We start from the raw sequence: 18,693 nt of genomic DNA, 5'->3' as shown, positions 1-18,693 counted from the left end.
GATTATAAACCTCTATAAGGTCATCCCTCAACTTCCTACAGTCCAGTGAAAATGTCCCAGCCTATCCATATTAGCAGTGGTTAGCACTGCTGCCTCGCAGTGCCAGAGACCCGGGTTCAATTCCCGCTTCAGGCGACTGACTGTGTGGAGTTTGCACGTTCTCCCCGTGTCTGCGTGGGTTTCCTCCGGGTGCTCCGGTTTCCTCCCACAGTCCAAAGATGTGCAGGTCAGGTGAATTGGCCATGCTAAATTGCCCGTAGTGTTAGGTAAGGGGTAAATGTAGGGGTATGGGTGGGTTGCGCTTCGGCGGGGCGGTGTGGACTTGTTGGGCCGAAGGGCCTGTTTCCACACTGTAAGTAATCTGTAAGTAATCTAAAAAATATAATTCAAACGCTCCAGTCCGAGCAACATCTTGGTAAATCTTTTCCGAACCCTCTCCAATGTAATAATATCCTTCCTAAAGCCAGACAACTGGAGCTGTACACAGTACTCCAAAAGTGGCCTCACCAATGTCCTGTACAACCTTAATATGACATCCCAATTCCTATACTTAGTGGTGAGTAAAGGAGAAAAGCATGTTAAATACCTTCTTAACCACTTTGTCTACCGGTGACTCAAACTTCAATTAACTATAGGGGTTCTATAACCCCTAGAACTTTCTGTTTGACATTGCTACTTTGGGCCCTACCATCAACTGTATAAGTCCTGCCCTTGTTTGTTTTACCAAAATGCAATACCTCGCGTTTATACAAATTAAACTCCATCTGCCATTCCTCAGACCACTGGCCCAATTGATCAAGATCCCTTTGTAATCTTAATAACTTTCTTCACTGTCAACTATACCACCATTTTTGGTGTCATCTGCGAACTTAATCACCATGCTTCCTAAATTCTCATCCAAATCAATTATATAAATGACAAAACAAAAGTGGACCCAGCACCGCACCGTTTGAAACACCACTTGTCACAGGCCTCTAGTCCAACAAGCAACCTTTTACCACCAGCCTCTGTTTCCTACCATCAAGTCAATTTTGTATCACTTGGCAAGCTCTCCCTGAATCCCATTTGATCTAACTTTACTAATTAGTCTATCATCTGGAACCTTGTCAAAGACTTTTGTAAAGTCCAGGTGGACAATGTCCACTGCTTTGCTCTCATCAATTTCTGGTTACATCCTCAGAAGATGCAATCAAGTTTGAGAGAGAGGATTTCCCACACACAAAGCCACGTTGACTGTCTCTAATCAGTCCTTGTCTTTCCAAACGCCTGTAAATTTGATCTCTCAGAATCCTCTCCAACAACTTACTGATGTCAAACTCATGGGTTTATAGTTCCTAGGCTTCTCCTTACAGCCTTTCTGAAATAAAGACACAGAATTACTCCCATGGCTGCAGATGATACAAATATCTCTGCTAGGGGCCCTGTAATTTCCTCCCCAATGTCCCAAAATGTGCTGGGATAGACTTGATCAGGTCCTGGAGATTTAACCACATTTATGTTTAAGACCTCCAGCACTTCCTCATCTACAATTTGGATTGTTTTCAAAAGATCAATATTTGTTTCCCGGAGTTCTCTAGCCTCCATTTCTTCCTCCATAGTAAAAAATATTATTTAGTTTCTCTCCCATCTCCTGTGGTTCCACACATAGATGACCACATTGATTGTTAAGAGGCCCTGTTTTATCCCTAGTAGCCCTTTTGCTCTTAATGTACTTGCAGAATCTCTTTGGATTATCCTTAACCTTACTTGCCAAGGGTATCTCAAATATCCTTTTTGCCCTCATGAATTTCCTCTTAACAATGCCCCCACACCCCTAATATTCTTCAAGAAATTCACTTGATCCCAGTGGTCCACACCTCATATGTAACTCCTTCTTATTCTTGACCAGAGCTCCAATATCTTTATTCATCCATTGTTCCTTACTCTTACCAGCCCTACCCTTCACTTTAGAGCCTCTGAACTCTTGTAATCTCACTTTCGAAACCCTCCCATTTACCAGTTGTTTGTTTACCTGCAAACAATCTACTCCAATCAATTTTTGAAAGTTCCAGTTTCGTACCATCAAAACTCTTATTCTAATTAAGAACTTTATTTTTTAATGCAAGGCCTATCCTTGTCCATAGATATTTTAATACTAATAGAATTATAATCCCAAAGTGCTCCCCCGCTAACACTTCAATTGCTTACTCTGCCTTATTTCCCAAGAAAAGGTCAAGTTTTACTCTCTCTTTCTCTCTCTCTAGTAGGTACATCTGCATATTGATAAAGAAAATTGTTTTGAACACATTTAACAAATTCCTCACTATCCAAGCCCTTAACACTATGACAGTCCCAGCAACATTTGGAAAGCTAAAATCCCCTACTATTATAAGTCTATTATTCTTACATATATCTGTGAACTCTCTAGAGGTTTGCTCATCAATTTCCCTCTGACTATTGAGGGTCTATAGTACAATCCCATCAAGGTGATCATTGTCTTCTTATTTCTGAGTTCAATTCCTATAGCGTCACTGGATGATCCCTCAGAGATATCCTAAGTCCAGCAGTAATGTTTTCCTGAATTAAAAATGCCACTGTTCCTCCACTCTTGCCTCCCTTTATATCCTTCCTATAGCTTCTAAACCCCATAACATTGAGCTGCTAGTCCTGTCCTTCCCTCAGCCATGTTTCTGTAATAGCTATCATGTCCCAGTCCCATGTTGTGATACATGCCAAATTCATCTGCCTCACCTGGAAGACTTCTTGCATTGAAGTAAATGGATTTTATTTCTTCAGAGTTACATCATTCTCTGAGTTACTCTTGCCTGCCTTTTCTAACTAACTTGTTTTGTTTTTAAAATTACGAACCTTATTCTTCTGTCTTTCTATTCTCAGAACAACTTAGGATCCCCCCCACTCCCTGCTGCCCCACTCTTGCCACAAGTTTAAAGGCTTCTGATTAGCACTCGCAAAACTCACCACCAGAATACTAGTCCCCTTCCAGTTCAGGTGAAACCCATCCATTTTGAATAGGCCTTTTCTGCTCCAGAGGAAATCCAAATGATCCAAAAATCTGAATCCTTACCCACTATACCATCTCCTCAGCCCTATCTTCTTATTCCTACTCTGATTAGCATTGGACTGGCACTGGAAGTCATCCAGAAATTAATACCTTTGAGGTTCTGCTTCTTAATCTCCTAGCTAACTACCAATATTAACTCTGCAAAGCCTCTCCTTCACCCTTTCTATATTGTTCTTACCATATTAGAAGTAAATGTGGAAGATGGTGTATTTCAGGCTCATAGTGAGCATGTGCACCACATCTGCTAGATGGTGAGCATGTGTATTATGTCTGCCAGATAGTGAGCATGGGCACCATGCCTACCAGTTAATGGGCACATGGACCATGCCTATGAGATACTAAGCACGTGCACCATGCCTACCAAACCATGTCTGCCAGATAGTATGACTGGCTTCTGATTATGGACCTGAGGACTGGATGCAGTAACATCAAATTTCTGGGCCACCACTTGTCCTGAATGAAATACATCTTTTTTTTTAATCAGAGTTTGAACCAATTAATAGTCCTTTATGAATAGCTACAGACAACATTTGTTTGCTATATAAGATTTAATTTGCTCTTCAATTAGATCTTCTTCAGGAGCAAAGTTTGGCAGGTGAGCTCCTGATCATCATAAGAAACTGAGACTCAATGGAATTGTGAGGGGTGGTTATTCCAAATCAATTCACAAGGCATCAACAATCAGAATAGAAGAAGGGGTCATTTCCTATGCCGGGTATTTGTGTGCTCTTCGGTTGGCAAATGGCATCTATTACTGCACTTGAGAATGTCCTGTAAATGAAACAAACTGAAATATCAAATGATAAAGTTATTGTAATTCAATGCCATACCCTTCCAACTGTTAGTCACTGTATTCAAACAAAATGCTATATGAATTTTAAAAGGCTGGTGTACATGTAAACCTGAAACAGACCTGATTAGAAAAACATGCACTCTTTGAACAGTGCAATAACTTTTTTTAAGAAAGCACATCTGCAAATAGTGGTCTGATTTATTAGCACTTTTAATTAAACAGCATAAAATGCAATTATGTCGGTTTACTACAGGTTTTCTTTGAGCTTTGAACAAAATTGGGTTTCGAATTGAAGGTTTATTTCTAAAACAAATTCATGAAAATCGATCGAGGCTCAAAGGATTATCATCTGGATAGATGTCATAGTCTACTCATTGTTTAACCTGGTCTCCTGTTTGAAAAAGTACCCACATTAGTATGCATACATAATTCTGAGTGGACTATTTTAGTATTGAAGCAATGAGTTTTTGTTCTTGACTATATTTGATGTAATTTAAGGGCAAAGTTAGTGAGACTGCATTCCTGGTTTGGAGCCAAGCTGGAAGGTGGAGCCACCTGGATAATGGTAACAAGACAGTAACCTTGATTCTCAAACTGACAATCCAGTGAGACTCTTTTTAGATGTGGAGTGTTTGGGAAATGTCTCTGTAATGTCTAATGAATTACATTTTCCAAATTGATGCAGCCACTAGATTAGTGATGAAGAGGCTGAAATTCCAGGTGGGATTGCATCAGTAGTGCATTTTGCATTTCTGGCACATCCAACTTGATGTTCTCAGGTTCATTAATGTTTCCTCCTCACATACCGGGAGCACTAAGACCAGTGCAATGAGCCATACTTCATGAGCCCATTAATGCTGCATCTGATGAAGATGTGAAAGGAAACAGAACAAGAAGGTAAAGACATAAAGTGATGTGCAAAAGTAGCAAGGGTGAGGAGAGAGAAATCTTTCTTTTAAACAAAGAAGTTAGGCTATTGAATGCACTGACTGGAAATGTGGTGGAGACATGTTAAGTAGATGCATTCAAGAGGGCATTGGATGAATATTTGGATAGAAGTGGTGTTCAGGGATATAGGGAAAAGGCAGGAGCTTGGCACTGGGTAACAGAACCAGTGCAGGCATGATGGGCTGAATAGCCTCCTTACAGCAATTATGTAATTTCGTAATATTGTTGCTGTTCAACAGGTTTAATTGGAAACACTAACTTTCGGAGCGCCATTCCTTCATTAGTTGGTTGTGGAGGAGCATCGCTCCGAAAACTAGTGCTTCCAAATAAACCTGTTGGACTATAGCCTGGTGGTGTGTGTGTTTTTTTAAACTTTGTCCATCCCAACCCAATACCAGCAACCTCTAAGTCATTATTGCAGTTGTTCATTTTCACCTTTTATTTCACTGTGAGATGCAGGGATAAACAAGTGGTCTGTGTGTTGCATGTGTAGGAAGAACAACTTCATTTAAGAACAGCTCAATTGGAGGGTAAAGAATGTGGACATGATGGGCATGATTCACAGCAAGTTGTGAGTAGTGTTGTGTCAGAATAGATACTCTCAGAAGTATTCTTCTTGTGGTGGCTAAGTGATAGGATTAGAGTTTAGAGCAATTAACCAGGCCAGTAAAAGACCCCATAAGTAAACTCAATTTTGTGAGCATACCTTCTTTTCCATTGTAGAAAAAGTATAATTTTTAATGTAAGAATAAACAGCAAGGCCTAACTTCGACTCCAGAGTTAGAAATGTAGAGTCAGTAAAACACCCTGCTCTGCAAAGCGATATGGCAAAAATGCCCTGGACAACCCAGTTCTTGTTACAGGGGGTGATGGCTGACAACTGGAGTTGGGATGCTGCCGATCCTTCCCACATCTCAAATCCCCCAATGCCCTTCTCCCGGCTAACACACACACCCACCCCAGAAGGTCTACAAAGTGTGGAGATAGAAGTTCATAAAATAATTAGGGGTTTAGATCGGATTAATTCCCCCTAGGATGGGGGATTTCAAGATTGGGGGCATATTTTTAATGGTGAAAGGAGTGAGATTTAAAAAAGACATGAGTGGAGTTTTTTTTAAACAGAGGGCAGTTCACGTGTGAACTGAACTTCCTGAGGAAGTGCTGGAATGAGTACAATTGCAATGTTTAAAAAGATATTTGGATGAGTACACGAATAGGAAATGTTTGGATAGATATGGGCCAGGAGCAGACAGGTGGGACTATTTTAGTTTGGGGTTATGTGATTACATGTTGGCATGGCCTGTTTGGACTGAAGGGGCTGCTTCCGTGCTGTATTACTCTATGGGCTGAGGAGAATACCTGCATTGATAACCTTGAACTTCATTGCAGCAAACAAAATTGCCTTCCAATGCTCACGTGTATACCTTCTCAAACTCCCTATGTACCCACCTACACTGCCATGTTTTCTTGCATGTCCACATGTGTCCCTCTACTCAACCATGACCCCTCAAACCTCCATGCCAACCTATCCACTTCCACCTATAATCCATAGCCTCTTATAGCTCATATGACATCTCATGCTAGTACATGTCCCCCAACCACCACTCCTTGCCTTTCCATCCTTTATCCAATCCATCTAGTATTTACCCTTGTAAGACCTCAGGACTCGTGCTCAGATGAAATATAACAATGCTCTTCAATGTCTATTGAGGAATTTATTATTTTTAAAACAAAACACTTTAATACAAAAGTACTCATCAATTAAATTACTTCAACTACTCAGTCCTAGTAAAAAAAATTATGGATTCATAACCCCACTTTCAACGACTTTGCTAACATAGAGTTATAATCATAGAGATGTACAGCACAGAAACAGACCCTTTGGTCCAACTCATCCATGCTGACCTGATATCCCAACCCAATTTAGTTCCACCTGCCAGCACCTGGCCCATATTTCTCTAAACCCTCCCTATTCATATACTCATCCTGATGCCTTTTAAATGCTGCAATTGTACTAGCCTCCACCACTTCCTCTGGCAGCTCATTCTATACATGTACTACCCTCCATGTGAAAAAGTTGCCCCTTACATCTCTTTTATATCTTTCCCCTCTCACCCTAAACCTGAGGACTCCCCACCCCAGGGAAAAAGCTTTGCCTATTTATCCTACTATGCCCCTCATGATTTCATAAACCTCTAAGATCCCTCCTCAGCCTCCATCAGTCCAGGGAAAACAGCCCCAGCCTATTCAACCTCTCCCTATAGCTCAAATCCTCCAACCCTGGCAACATCCCTGTAAATCTTTTCTCAACCCTTTCAAGTTTCACAACATTTTTCTGATAGGAAAGCCAGAATTGCATTCAATATTCCAACAGTGGCCTAACCAATGTCCTGTACAGCCACAACATGAACTCCCAACTTCTGTACTCAATATTCTGACCAATAAAGGAAAGCATACCAAATAGGAGAAAGTGAGGACTGCAGATGCTGGAGATCAGAGCTGAAAATGTGTTGCTGGAAAAGCGCAGCAGGTCAGGCAACATTCAAGGAGCAGGAGAATCGACGTTTTGGGCATGAGCCTTTCTTTCCTGAAGAAGTGCTCATGCCCGAAACGTCGATTCTCCTGCTCCTTGGATGCTGTCTGATCTGCTGCGCTTTTCCAGCAAAGCATACCAAATGCCTTCTTCACTATCCTATCTACCTGCGACTCCACTTTCAAGGAGCTATGAACCTGCACTGCAAGGTCTCTTTGTTCAGCAACACTCCCCAGGACATTACCATTAAGTGTATAAGTCCTACTAAGTTTTGCTTACCCAAAATGCAGCACCTCACATTTATCTAAATTAAACTCCATCTGCCACTTCTCAGCCCATTAGCCCATCTGATCAAGATCTCATTGTAATCTGAGGTAACCTTCTTCACTGTCCACTACACCTCCAATTTTGGCATCATCTGCAAACTTACTAACCATACCTTTTATGCTCACATCCAAATCATTTGTATGAATAATGAAAAGTAGTGGACCCAGCACCGATCCTCGTGACACTCCACTGGTCACAGGCCTCCAGTCTGAAAATCAACCCTCCACTACCACCTCTGTCTTCTACCTTTGAGACAGTTCCATATCCAAATAGCTAATTCTCCTTGTATTCCATGAGATCTAACCTTGCTAACCAATCTCCCATGGGAAACTTTGTCGAACACCTTACTGAAGTCCATATAGATCGCATCTACAACTCTGCCCTCATCAATCCTCTTTGTTACTTCTTCAAAAAACTCAATCAAGTTTGTGAGACATGATTTCCACGCATTAAACCATGTTGACTTTCCCTAATCAGTCCTTGCCTTTCCAAATACATGTACATCCTGTCCCTTAGGAATGCCTCCAACAACTTGCCCACCACTGAGGTCAGGCTCGCTAGTCTATAGTTCCCTGGCTTGTCCTTATCACCTTTCTTAAACAGTGGCACCACATTAGCCACCCTCCAGTCTTCCAGCACCTCACCTGTGTCTATTGATGATACAAATATCTTAGCAAGAGGCCCTGTAATCACTTCCCTAGCTTCCCACAGAGTTCTTGGGTACACCTGATCAGGTCCTGGGGATTTATCCACTTTTATCCGTTTCAAGACATCCAGCATTTCCTCCTCTGTAATATGGACATTTTTCAAGATGTCACCATCTATTTCCCTACAGTCTATATCTTCCACATCATTTTCGACAGTAAATACTGATGCAAAACACTGAGCTGCTAATCATATTTCGAACTGATTGCTACCAGCTGTGATAATGAAAATGTTGTGAAATCAGTTACACAGCACGCATTCTATTGATAGCCCTGAGGCTCATGTCAACATACAAAGTAGAATAGCAAGCACTGATTTTTTTTGAAAAATTTACTCTTGCAGATTTTTTTTGCCAAAACATTTAAATGCTACGAGATTGTCCCCTTAACAGTCTGATAATTCCAAACAGTTTGGCAGCTCCATCAAATATAAATGGTAGAGGTAAGTACAGTTACAACATTCAAAAGGCATTTGGACATGTACATGAATAGGGAAGGTTCAGAGGAATATGAGCCAAACTCAGGCAAATGGGACTAGTTCAATTTGGGAAACCTGATCAGCATGGATGAGCTGGACCATGTTCTATGGCTCTGTGTATATTATACACCAAATTGTGTTTATTGAACAATATCAAAGAACACTCTTCCATATAGGCAATTTACCTCTTGCAAAGGTTTCCCTGGATCTATTAAATAGGGTACCCCACCTTTCCAAAGAATTCTGGCAGGCTTAGACTTTCCTCTGAAAGGTCTAAAGTCATGTTTTGGCATTCCACTGGTGAAAACTGTATTTCATTGAAGGCAGATACATTTATAATATGGACAGTTACCTCCATAAATCACATGTGTACAAATAGCAAATTGACTCCCTGGAAAAACTGGTGTGTCCTGAGTTTTGTGGCCAGACTTCCAGAATCCAGGCTCCAGTGACATTTTGGCTAGTGTGAAGACTTCCTCAGTCTCAACAAAACTACAAGCATAAGATGAATGCAGTGAAATTTCACCACAATATAGGGATTAATATTAATGCCTACCTGACTTGGATCATACACCATAAGTCTGTTCTGGTACTGAGCAGTGTTGGTCACTCCACCTACCATGAGAAAAATAATATTAATTTGAGCTCATGGATGATTGAAGAAAATTTCAATGCATTGTTAACTTTCAATCCCTTTCTTCATACTTAGTGTTCATGTCCCACTTACTTTGTTGTTCCATAGCCAGCATATGATATTTGTACAATGAGACAATTACTACAGATTCAATAATGACTGTCCTATAATAAATCACCAAAGTTATTATTCACAGGCAAGTCTATACTTCCATGGTGAGCAGGCTATTCCAACATGGAGAAGACTCATTAGAGATAAGATTAATCTTAACTTCATTCAATATTCATACACTTCTCAATAGGGTGCCAAAGGTCTGTGATCCGCAGGCAGCAAGGGACTGTGACATGCAAGGGACCATAGGACCTTGACCTGCAGGGGAATAGTGATGGTGCATAGCAAGTGACCATAACCAGGAGGGCACCATAAGACAGTCCATAACAGGGGTCTGGAGTCTGTGACCTGCTGGGAAGGGCCAGAGGGCCGTGGCCAGCAGAGGTCAACGGAACTTGAAACTTTGACGGATGTTTGCTCTTCAAACCCAAGGTCATTTCTAACATTTGCATCACTTCTTTTTCTGAGATCAGATACATTGTAAACAGAATAAGAACCAAATCAGGAGCTTTACTTTGATCCATTTTGGCCAATGCACCAGTGGACCTGTGGGGACCAGAGGACCTTGAACTGTAGGAAGCTGAAGGTCTGTGCACAGCACAGGACCAGGGCATAGTCAATGGTTATCCAAATACAAACAATACAAAAGGATGGAGGGAAAGTTACAAGGTTGACACTTATTTGAAATATTCAGTGGGACGTGGGCCTCCTTCTGCTCTGGAACAACTGAGATTCTGTGATGCACACACCAACATATTGTTGGTATTCTACTTCTCACCTCTTACTGTCATTATATATACATTTTTAGTTGCCACATACTAACAAAGTTCTGAGAGGAATATTTACATAATAATACGATTGGCTAATCTACTTTGAAATACAATATTACTGGAAATCAAAGTGTAGTGATATAGCATTAGTTTAATGATAAAAATCTTTTCACCTATTAAAAGAGTTTGAGTTCAGTAAAAAAAAACACTATTTGCATAATGTTAAGTGGCCATTTAAATATACATTGGAATAAGTTTACAACCACACTAAACTGTAGATCTAATTTTTACCGAAGTGATATGTAATTTAACTTATTTTGAAGCCTGTTTCCAGTCTGCTTCGGCATTCAACATGATCTGAAGGAGATTGCAAACACTTCAGTCTTAAAAGAGCAAAGCAAAACACAAACTGTCAAACAGGCATCAAACAAGTTGCTCCCACAATGTACAATCTATTTGATCGCTTCTCGGCCTTTTGGCTAAGATCAAGTGTCTGTTCTTATCAGGACAGGGGTCGAGTTGCGAGTCATTAGAGCTAGTGGAGATCATCGCTGGATCGTGATTGGATGTTGGAAGATCGTTTGGTTGTGCTGACCTGCTATTGGTGGATCTTCATGCTGGCTTCGGCCTAACGCCAATTCAGGGACCAGCCAACCTCAGAGCTATGGCCTCAACAGCTGCCCGCAGCCCTGGGCAGGGGGTTTGAAACACCGTCCGGGTGACTGTGAAGATGATAGAGGATCGTACGCCGCTTGACCGCATGCTGTTTATCAAGAAAGTGCTGCTGGGATGCTGTGGGTTCGCTGCAGCGGATGTGTACTGCCTTGAGACCCTTCAGGAAAAGGAGAGGGCAGATCCTGTCGAGTGGTTCCCTGAGCAGACTGTCAAAGCCATTTGGCAGAATGCCTCATTGCCAGAACTTTCCAACAAGCACCAAGACATGGCTTGGCTGGTGGTGAGAAGGGCTCTGCCTGTGAGATCCTTTATGCACGCCCGGACTCTCTGCCGCACCGCACGCTGCCCTCGAAGCGGCTGCGGGGGGGACGAGACTGTCACACACCTCCTTCTGGAATGTGCCTATGCAGAGGAAGTCTGGAGAGGAATGCAGTGGTGTCTGTCGAGGTTCATCCCAAGCAGCGCCGTGACGCGGGACTCCGTGCTCTACGGCCTGTTCCCCGGGACGCACACCGAGACAAACATCAACTGTGCCTGGAGGATCATCAACTCGGTGAAGGACGCTCTCTGGGTGGTCCGAAACCTGTTGATCTTCCAGCTGAAGGAGTTGACCCCGACTGAGTGTTGCAGACTGGCACATTCCAAAGTCCAGGACTACGTGTTGAGGGACGCGCTGAAGCTTGGGGCAGCTGCCGCCAAGGCGCGGTGGGGAAAGACCACCGTCTAACATCTGCCTGCCTAAAGAAGAACAGGGGGCCCACGCCGTCATTTGGGCTCTGCTGGCGCCTCAGCTCAATGTAATCGCACCAACCTGTGAATAGGAATGATTACCCTGTTTCGATACGCAAAGAAATGGAATGTTTACAGAATGATATGTCCAATTGTATAGATTAAATATATATGAATAAAGTATATTTTTGAAATTAAAAAAAAAATGTGTACTGCCTGCAGGATTTCCCTGGGGCAGGCTACTTTGTTGAAACCTTCAGGAGTGTGAAGCAGTGCGAACAGCTCCTGAAGGTCTTCAAGGAGAAGGAAGGGGAGCCGCTGTTTTCCATCTTGTCGGCAACCCCATTGTATGTGCTTCCTGCACAGAGGAATCGGGTTGTTACAATTCATATGTACAACCCCTATGTTCCAGTGGCTGATGTCCTGACCTTCCTGGGAAGGTACGTCCAAGTTGAGGGAGAAGCCACCGATGTGATCGACCCCTTTGGGATCTGGACCAGTAAGCGGCAGGTCAGGGTGACTCTGAGGGTCGATGGCAATGGAAACATTCTTCACCCACCCTCAAGCTTCGCAATTGGAGGGAGCAGAGGCTACCTGACATATGCAGGGCAGCCGAAAGTGTGCCGAACCTGCAGGAAGTCGGGACACGTGGTGGCGGATTGCAAGGTGACCATCTGCAGGAACTGCAACAGGAGGGTCACCTGACCAAGGACTGTCAGGAAGCAAAGAGCTGCAACCTGTGCGGAGAGGTGGGCCACATGTACAAGACCTGCCCAAGACGGGGGGGCCCCACTTACGCACAGATGGCTGGAGGTGGCAATGTGAGCTGTGGACCCCTAAAGACCAGCAAGGTCCACCCAGACAGCAGGGAAACAGAGTCTGGTGGCACCCAGAAAGAAGAACAGGCTGGAGTGGAGGAGGTGGCAACCAGCGGAGAGACACAGCAGCTGATCCTAGCTCTCGCTGGGCAGATGGAAGCAATGGAGGAGAAGGTAATCGAGCAGACAGAGGAGTGGATACCTGTTAAAAACAGGAAGAGAAAATCCGGCCAGGCCCCCAAAGCCTCCCAGCAAAGGGGGAAAAGACAGCTGCACGAGGGAGGGACGGCCAGCTCTTCGGATGGGGAAGACGGGCGCACAGAATGTCAGCACCACCAGAAGAAGAGACAGAGCGCCGTAGATAAAGAGGAGGGCATCTCCTCCCAACCAGGAAACAACGGACCCACCCGAAGTCCACCCACCACCCAGTGAGAACTAGGGGGTACCCACTGCCCCACAACCACAGACAACTGAGAGCTGCGATCCTCTGACAGTCCCATTGTCAGACACAGAACTGGACGGTGCGGACCCTTGCCTTGGCTCAATGACTCCAGAGCAGGTAAATGACCCCAGTGAGAGCCTGGATAGCTACCTCAGCCCAGTGAGGGTCCAGCAGTTCGTGCTCACCATGGGGATGCAGACAGCTACCCCAGAGACAGGACAATCAAATGGACAACGGTAACCCCATAAACTGGGATTAAAAAAGGTTCATTTGCTATAGTATAACAGGGCACCCACTCAGTAGGTGGGTTCTGCTGAAGCCACAGCTAAATAACAAGAGACTGGATGGTTAATAAAGGGAACTGTAAATAGGATAACTGTAAATTCGAGTAATTCAATCTGTTCTTTGTAATGTTTAAGACATGCAATGTATATATCTATGAACGACATGACAAATTGTACAAGTACCAAAGATTTATTTCTATGAATAAAGTATATTTTGAAATTAAAAAAAAAGTACAATCTATTTGACCAGGGATCCTACCCCTCTTACTTGATGTCCTGTAGTACAATTCAGTGTTAACAAATACTCCAAATCCCCAAAATTAAAATAAACAAACACTTAAAATTAGAGATGCATATTCATCACTAAATTGTGGCATTCCTTGAAACTGAAAATCCAGCATCCACTACATTGAAGTGAGTAATCACTAGTTTCGTTTGATATCTATCCCATGAAACCTCCAATTCCATTCCCAATCACCAATGTTAATTGACAAAAATCATTTTGCTTTCCTCTGGTAATGATTTTCACATATCCACTGTTCGAGTGACATAAAAGAAGTTTCCTCACAAATTCTTCTAGAATTTCTTCAGGCTTGTTAAATTTAAATGTGTGTCTTAGGCAATAGTTTAGATGAAGTTATTTGCTTACATTTAAATTACGCTCTCAGTATTTAAAGTGCACAGATCATATTGTACTCAATCATTCTTTTCCCAAATAAGACATGTTGTTCTTATTTTTGAATTCATACACCAAGTTCTGGATGTATGTTTTTGGTTTTCTTTGATCTATTCTTAAATTATTAATTTCTTAATGTGTATAGGCCAAATGGAATCCAGCTACCTTTCCATCTACTTACATGTAACCCACTGTCTTATTTATTATTTTTAAAAAAATTTAATAGTGTTTGTACCTACATTTGTAACTTCACAAATATTTATAATAGAACTTTCCAATGTCAATAACTATCTGCAATTACACATTCCAACATTAAATAACATTCTGAAATACTTTTTCAATTTAGTCAGATTGGATTTGTCCTACTTTCTTTGCACCAAACAATTTTGCTCATTGTTATACAGATCCTATCATATTGAAGCTGTACTAGCAACGGTTGTCTGGAGCTGCAGCTAGTAGTGAACTACAGGTTTTCAGCATCACATTAGGATGACAGCTAGATAAGTACATGGAGACTTACCACAGTACTTTGGTGTTATGATTAGATTAGATTACTTACTGTCCCTTCAGCCCAACAATTTAGCCTGGTCAATTCACCTAACCTGGACTGTGGGAGGAAACTGGAGCACCCGGAGGAAACCCACGCAGACACGGAGAGAATGTGCAAACTCCAGTCAGTCGCCTGAGGCAGGAATTGAACCCAGGTCTCTGGCGCTGTGAGGCAGCAGTGCTAAACACTGTGCCACCGTGCCACCCACGTATAGTGGGCAGCACCGAGTTTGTGCCTATAAAATCCTCCAGGATCTGAACAGTCTTCCACCCACCCCTGCCAATACATTCCCCACATAGAAACCCTACAGAGTTGATTTCTCAGTAACTCGGTTTGAAGATTTTTTTGAAGCATGATTCGGTCATGAATTTCCATACTTCAATCACCTAATCGACCAAAAATGTATCTCTTAATTTTTCTTTAGTTTACACATGTCTTCGGTTTTTTTTAAACCGCAAGCTATACTTAGAGGAAACTTCGTTCACGTCCAGGATAAAATATATTATTATATTTTCCATCTTATACAAAGTTGAACACACCTGTATTTATTTCTGTGATTAAATTCCTTTCACGTATGCACTTTATGTTCATTCTTGTCTATCAGTAAGGGATTCTGAAGATTTGCATACAGATTTGATTGTACTAAAACAGATATTAAATTAGAGTGTCCTTATTGTTTAATTTGCTTAAAACCGGGGTGCATTTTCCTGTTGGAATTCTCAAAAGTCATCAAGCTGATTTCTCTGCTGTTAGGTTATGCGACCACATGCTGGTACATCATCCCTTGTAATCACAGCCCTCCACAGATGCTAAGGTTCACCTATTGAGTGTATCACATAGATTAACACTTCATTCTATCTGCTTCCCAGGGGTCTAATCAGCATGCTACAGTTTCGGTAATGCTGCAGCCATAATTAAATCGCCTGATGCTGTTAAAGATGATTTTACAGGATTTTATTTTAGTCCTGACAGAGTCTCTACAAAATCATTAATTGTTCTTTTCTTTTCTCAATGCTAATGGCCCTGCTTTGTATTTTCAGAATCTTGTGTTTCATTTTCAATATTTTAGCCTGGACAATTCATTTTCGCTATATTACTTTGCCTTTCTCATTCTAAAACACCATTTTTTTTCCAAATTTCAAGTAGCTGCTTGGGATTGAAACATAGCTGCATGATTTTAAACTTGTTTATGGTTGTGCCTCAACAATTGTGAAAAAATTCAACTGTAAAGGCTCTACCCATGGGTCAAATTAATACAATAGGGATGAAGTCAAGACGGAAGCTGTGAGAGTTTTTATGATAGTCTGGGCTTTCATTGCAACAGTTTGTGTTAGATGAAGAGGACAGCAAAGAGACAGGGGATGTTGCTGTGAGTTCAAGTGCAGTGGCCATGTGGGAGGCTAGGAACAGAGAACACAGACCTCGTACTCGAGCCTCATACTTAAAACTGGCTACATGCTTAAGGCCTGTTGGTAAAATTAATGAAATGAGCATGACAATTTCATGTGCACGCTAAATTACTTTATTAAAGTTAGTTAGGAACATGCAGTCAGGGAAAATACAAGCAGGGCTACCCAGGTTCACCAGCCTGACCCATTGTTCAGCTTAATCACAGATGATCTTCTACCTCAATGCTTGAATCAGCAAATTCATCTGTTTCAAAGAGTTCCCAAAACAGCACAGTCAGCTTTAGTGTCAATGATTGAACCTGATTTAAAAAAAAAGAATTGCAGATGTTGGAAATCAGAATCAGAAACAAACATTTCTGGGAAAACTCAGCAGGTCTGGCAGCAGCTGTGGAGAACCTGAATATGATACACTGACAATGTTATCAAAAAGAATGCAAGCAAGGGTGGAATAATCACACGGACATACTTTGTTCCAGCGTCAAACAAAGGAGATTAATTATTTCAGAATTAATTAATTATTATATCTTCTCTGACATGATTTAATGAAACTAAGGACCCTTCAAAGAAGACAAATGTTCAACAGTGACATTGATAAGAGAAAACATTGTCAGCCAATAACACATGGGAGATCAAAAAGATACATCAAGGTATACTCAGTCAAATTTTTTGAAAAGTAAAGAATGGGAGGACAGCAATAAAGTAATAGAATAGAGAAGTTTGGAGGTGACAGAGACACGGTTGACTATCTCAGAATCAGATTGTTTGCCTGTGACTCTACTGAAATCAATGTTGTGGAGATGGAAAGAGGTGGTCTTTCTGATGCCAGGGACATTGATTCAGATGATCAGCTGTAGGTCTAATAGGATATTAACATTGTAAACAAACTGTGTCACTGCAAAATAGTTGACAAAGGAATAGAATTGTAGGCAAGGGTATGGAATTTGTGGCAAGGATTAAAAGTGATGGTTGGAATTTTCCAGCCCCTGGCCAATGGTGAGTCAATTGGGAAATTGGAGAGAGATTGATGAAATGATATTGAGTGAAAAAAAAATGCAATTCTCCAATCTGGTTTTAAATGGTGAGAAAATATAGATAGTGAACTCTGAATTTAATATCAATCTGGAATTAAAACGCAAGCCTAATGGAAACCATGTAATAATTGTCAATTGTCATTAAAAACCAATTTAGTTCACTAATATCCTTTAGGGAAGGAAATCTGGTCTGGTGTACGTGTAATTCCAGACCCATGGCAATGTTGGCTTACTCTCAACTGCTCTCTGAGGCGGCTTGAGCAAGCCACTCTGCAGACAATTAGGAATAGACAATACACGTGATATCTCATGATCAAAAAATGCAAAAAAAAAAGTCCTGACTGGGTCTGGGTATGGAAAAATTCTTGAAAATAATTATAAATCTGTGGCAGAAAAGATTCCAAAGCTTGGATTGGTCAGTGTGGAAGGGGTCCCTTTCAGCACAGTCCAGGCAAGATTCACCATAATTTTAACTATCTGTGCTGTGCATAAGGGGCCAACAAATAGGTGATGTAATGCATTCTTAAGAGCTCAAAGAGTGAGAGCAATCTTCAGAGGAAGACAATAAGGAGACTGAGCAGGAGGAACATCACCGTCAGTGTGATAGATCAGTGCAGTGTGGGTGTGCCAGTGCCACGCAGGATTTAATTGAGACAAAAACATAAATTGCTGGAAAAATTCAGCAGGTCTGGGAGCATCTGTGGAGAGAATGCAGAACTTCAGGTCCAGTGATCTTTTTTTGGAACAGTGCTTTTTTTGTTTTTTTTGTGTGTAGGATTTAATTGATACCTGGATTTCATCGATTGAACTTGATGTACTGATCACCCATTGACAGTAACATTTGTTGGTGCTCTAAAGTTACGCAATCCCTGTCTGTTCCAGAAGGAAATGCAGCTTCAGTTTGCTTTTCCTTTGTTTTTGATGTTGCCGAATAAGAATCAATGTTTTCAGCCATTTGAAGGTTTTCCAGTATGTGACGGTCCCCTATTGAATAATGAGAAGATAATAGGCTATACTGAGCTTTGGGAATGAGTAACACACCCTTAGACAGGCAACTAGTGTAGCTTGGTTCTTAAATAGAAATGCGTTTATAAATGTGCACTGGCGTTTGCAATGAAGTGTCCTGTTACCTTTGTGCCCTGAGCAGCATGTGAGGCTCTAGCAGTAGCAAGTACTCGCACCTCTGGGAAGAGGAAAGACAGGACAAATGTAGTGCCATAGAGGCATGATATATGGGTAATACATTTTGGAGAAGAGTGTAAGAAATTACCCTTATGGAGAGATACACCCTCCTGAAATTCACCAAATTGATACTTAATCCATTTTGGTAATATTCAACCTGACGACCTCAGTATTCCCACTGTTTAACATGGAGGAAACTTGCTGATTCTGACTTGATGCTGCAAAGAATGCTGATAAGACAGAGGCAGTGGAGGCATTGACAGGACTGGTGGAGAGTGTAAGAGGAAATCAATCCCATGTTGTCACCAATATTTTGCATTTATGTGAAATACAGAAGGGAATTAAAGATGGATAACAGACAGGCCAGGGTGTAAAGTCATTGCTGGAGATGATCTGCATATAATTAGATTGCAGGACATTAAGGTGAAGTGGTAGTGTCCCTACCTCTGGGCCAGAAGGCCCAGGTTCAAGTTCTTTGTGGGTACGGTGCCAGCTGGGTGCGTTGCTTTGACTTGGATGTCCCTTCTTCAGTGTTGTT

The 18,693-nt window shown here is 41.8% G+C and overlaps 1 protein-coding gene across 3 annotated transcripts in view; it reads right to left on the bottom strand.

The window, feature by feature from the left end:
- klhl32 (kelch-like family member 32) overlaps positions 1 to 18,693 on the bottom strand; it is a 312,283-nt gene that overhangs the window by 19,265 nt on the left and 274,325 nt on the right. For 2 of the 3 annotated variants that reach the window (XM_043685379.2, XM_043685376.2), the window contains exon 9: positions 9,401 to 9,459. In XM_043685379.2, the coding sequence (XP_043541314.1) occupies positions 9,401 to 9,459 (59 nt within the window). Of the gene's footprint in view, positions 1 to 9,400; positions 9,460 to 14,542; positions 14,633 to 18,693 lie in introns of those variants that run through there. The other variant, XM_087981519.1, reaches the window with a different exon arrangement.

Source organism: Chiloscyllium plagiosum, unplaced genomic scaffold, assembly GCF_037043375.1.
Source record: "Chiloscyllium plagiosum isolate Xiang-an unplaced genomic scaffold, Cpla_swu_hap1 HiC_scaffold_3, whole genome shotgun sequence".
NCBI classification, from domain to species: Eukaryota; Metazoa; Chordata; class Chondrichthyes; order Orectolobiformes; family Hemiscylliidae; genus Chiloscyllium; species Chiloscyllium plagiosum.
Note: the sequence above shows the minus strand (reverse complement) of the source record. Positions and strands in the feature narration are given on the sequence as shown.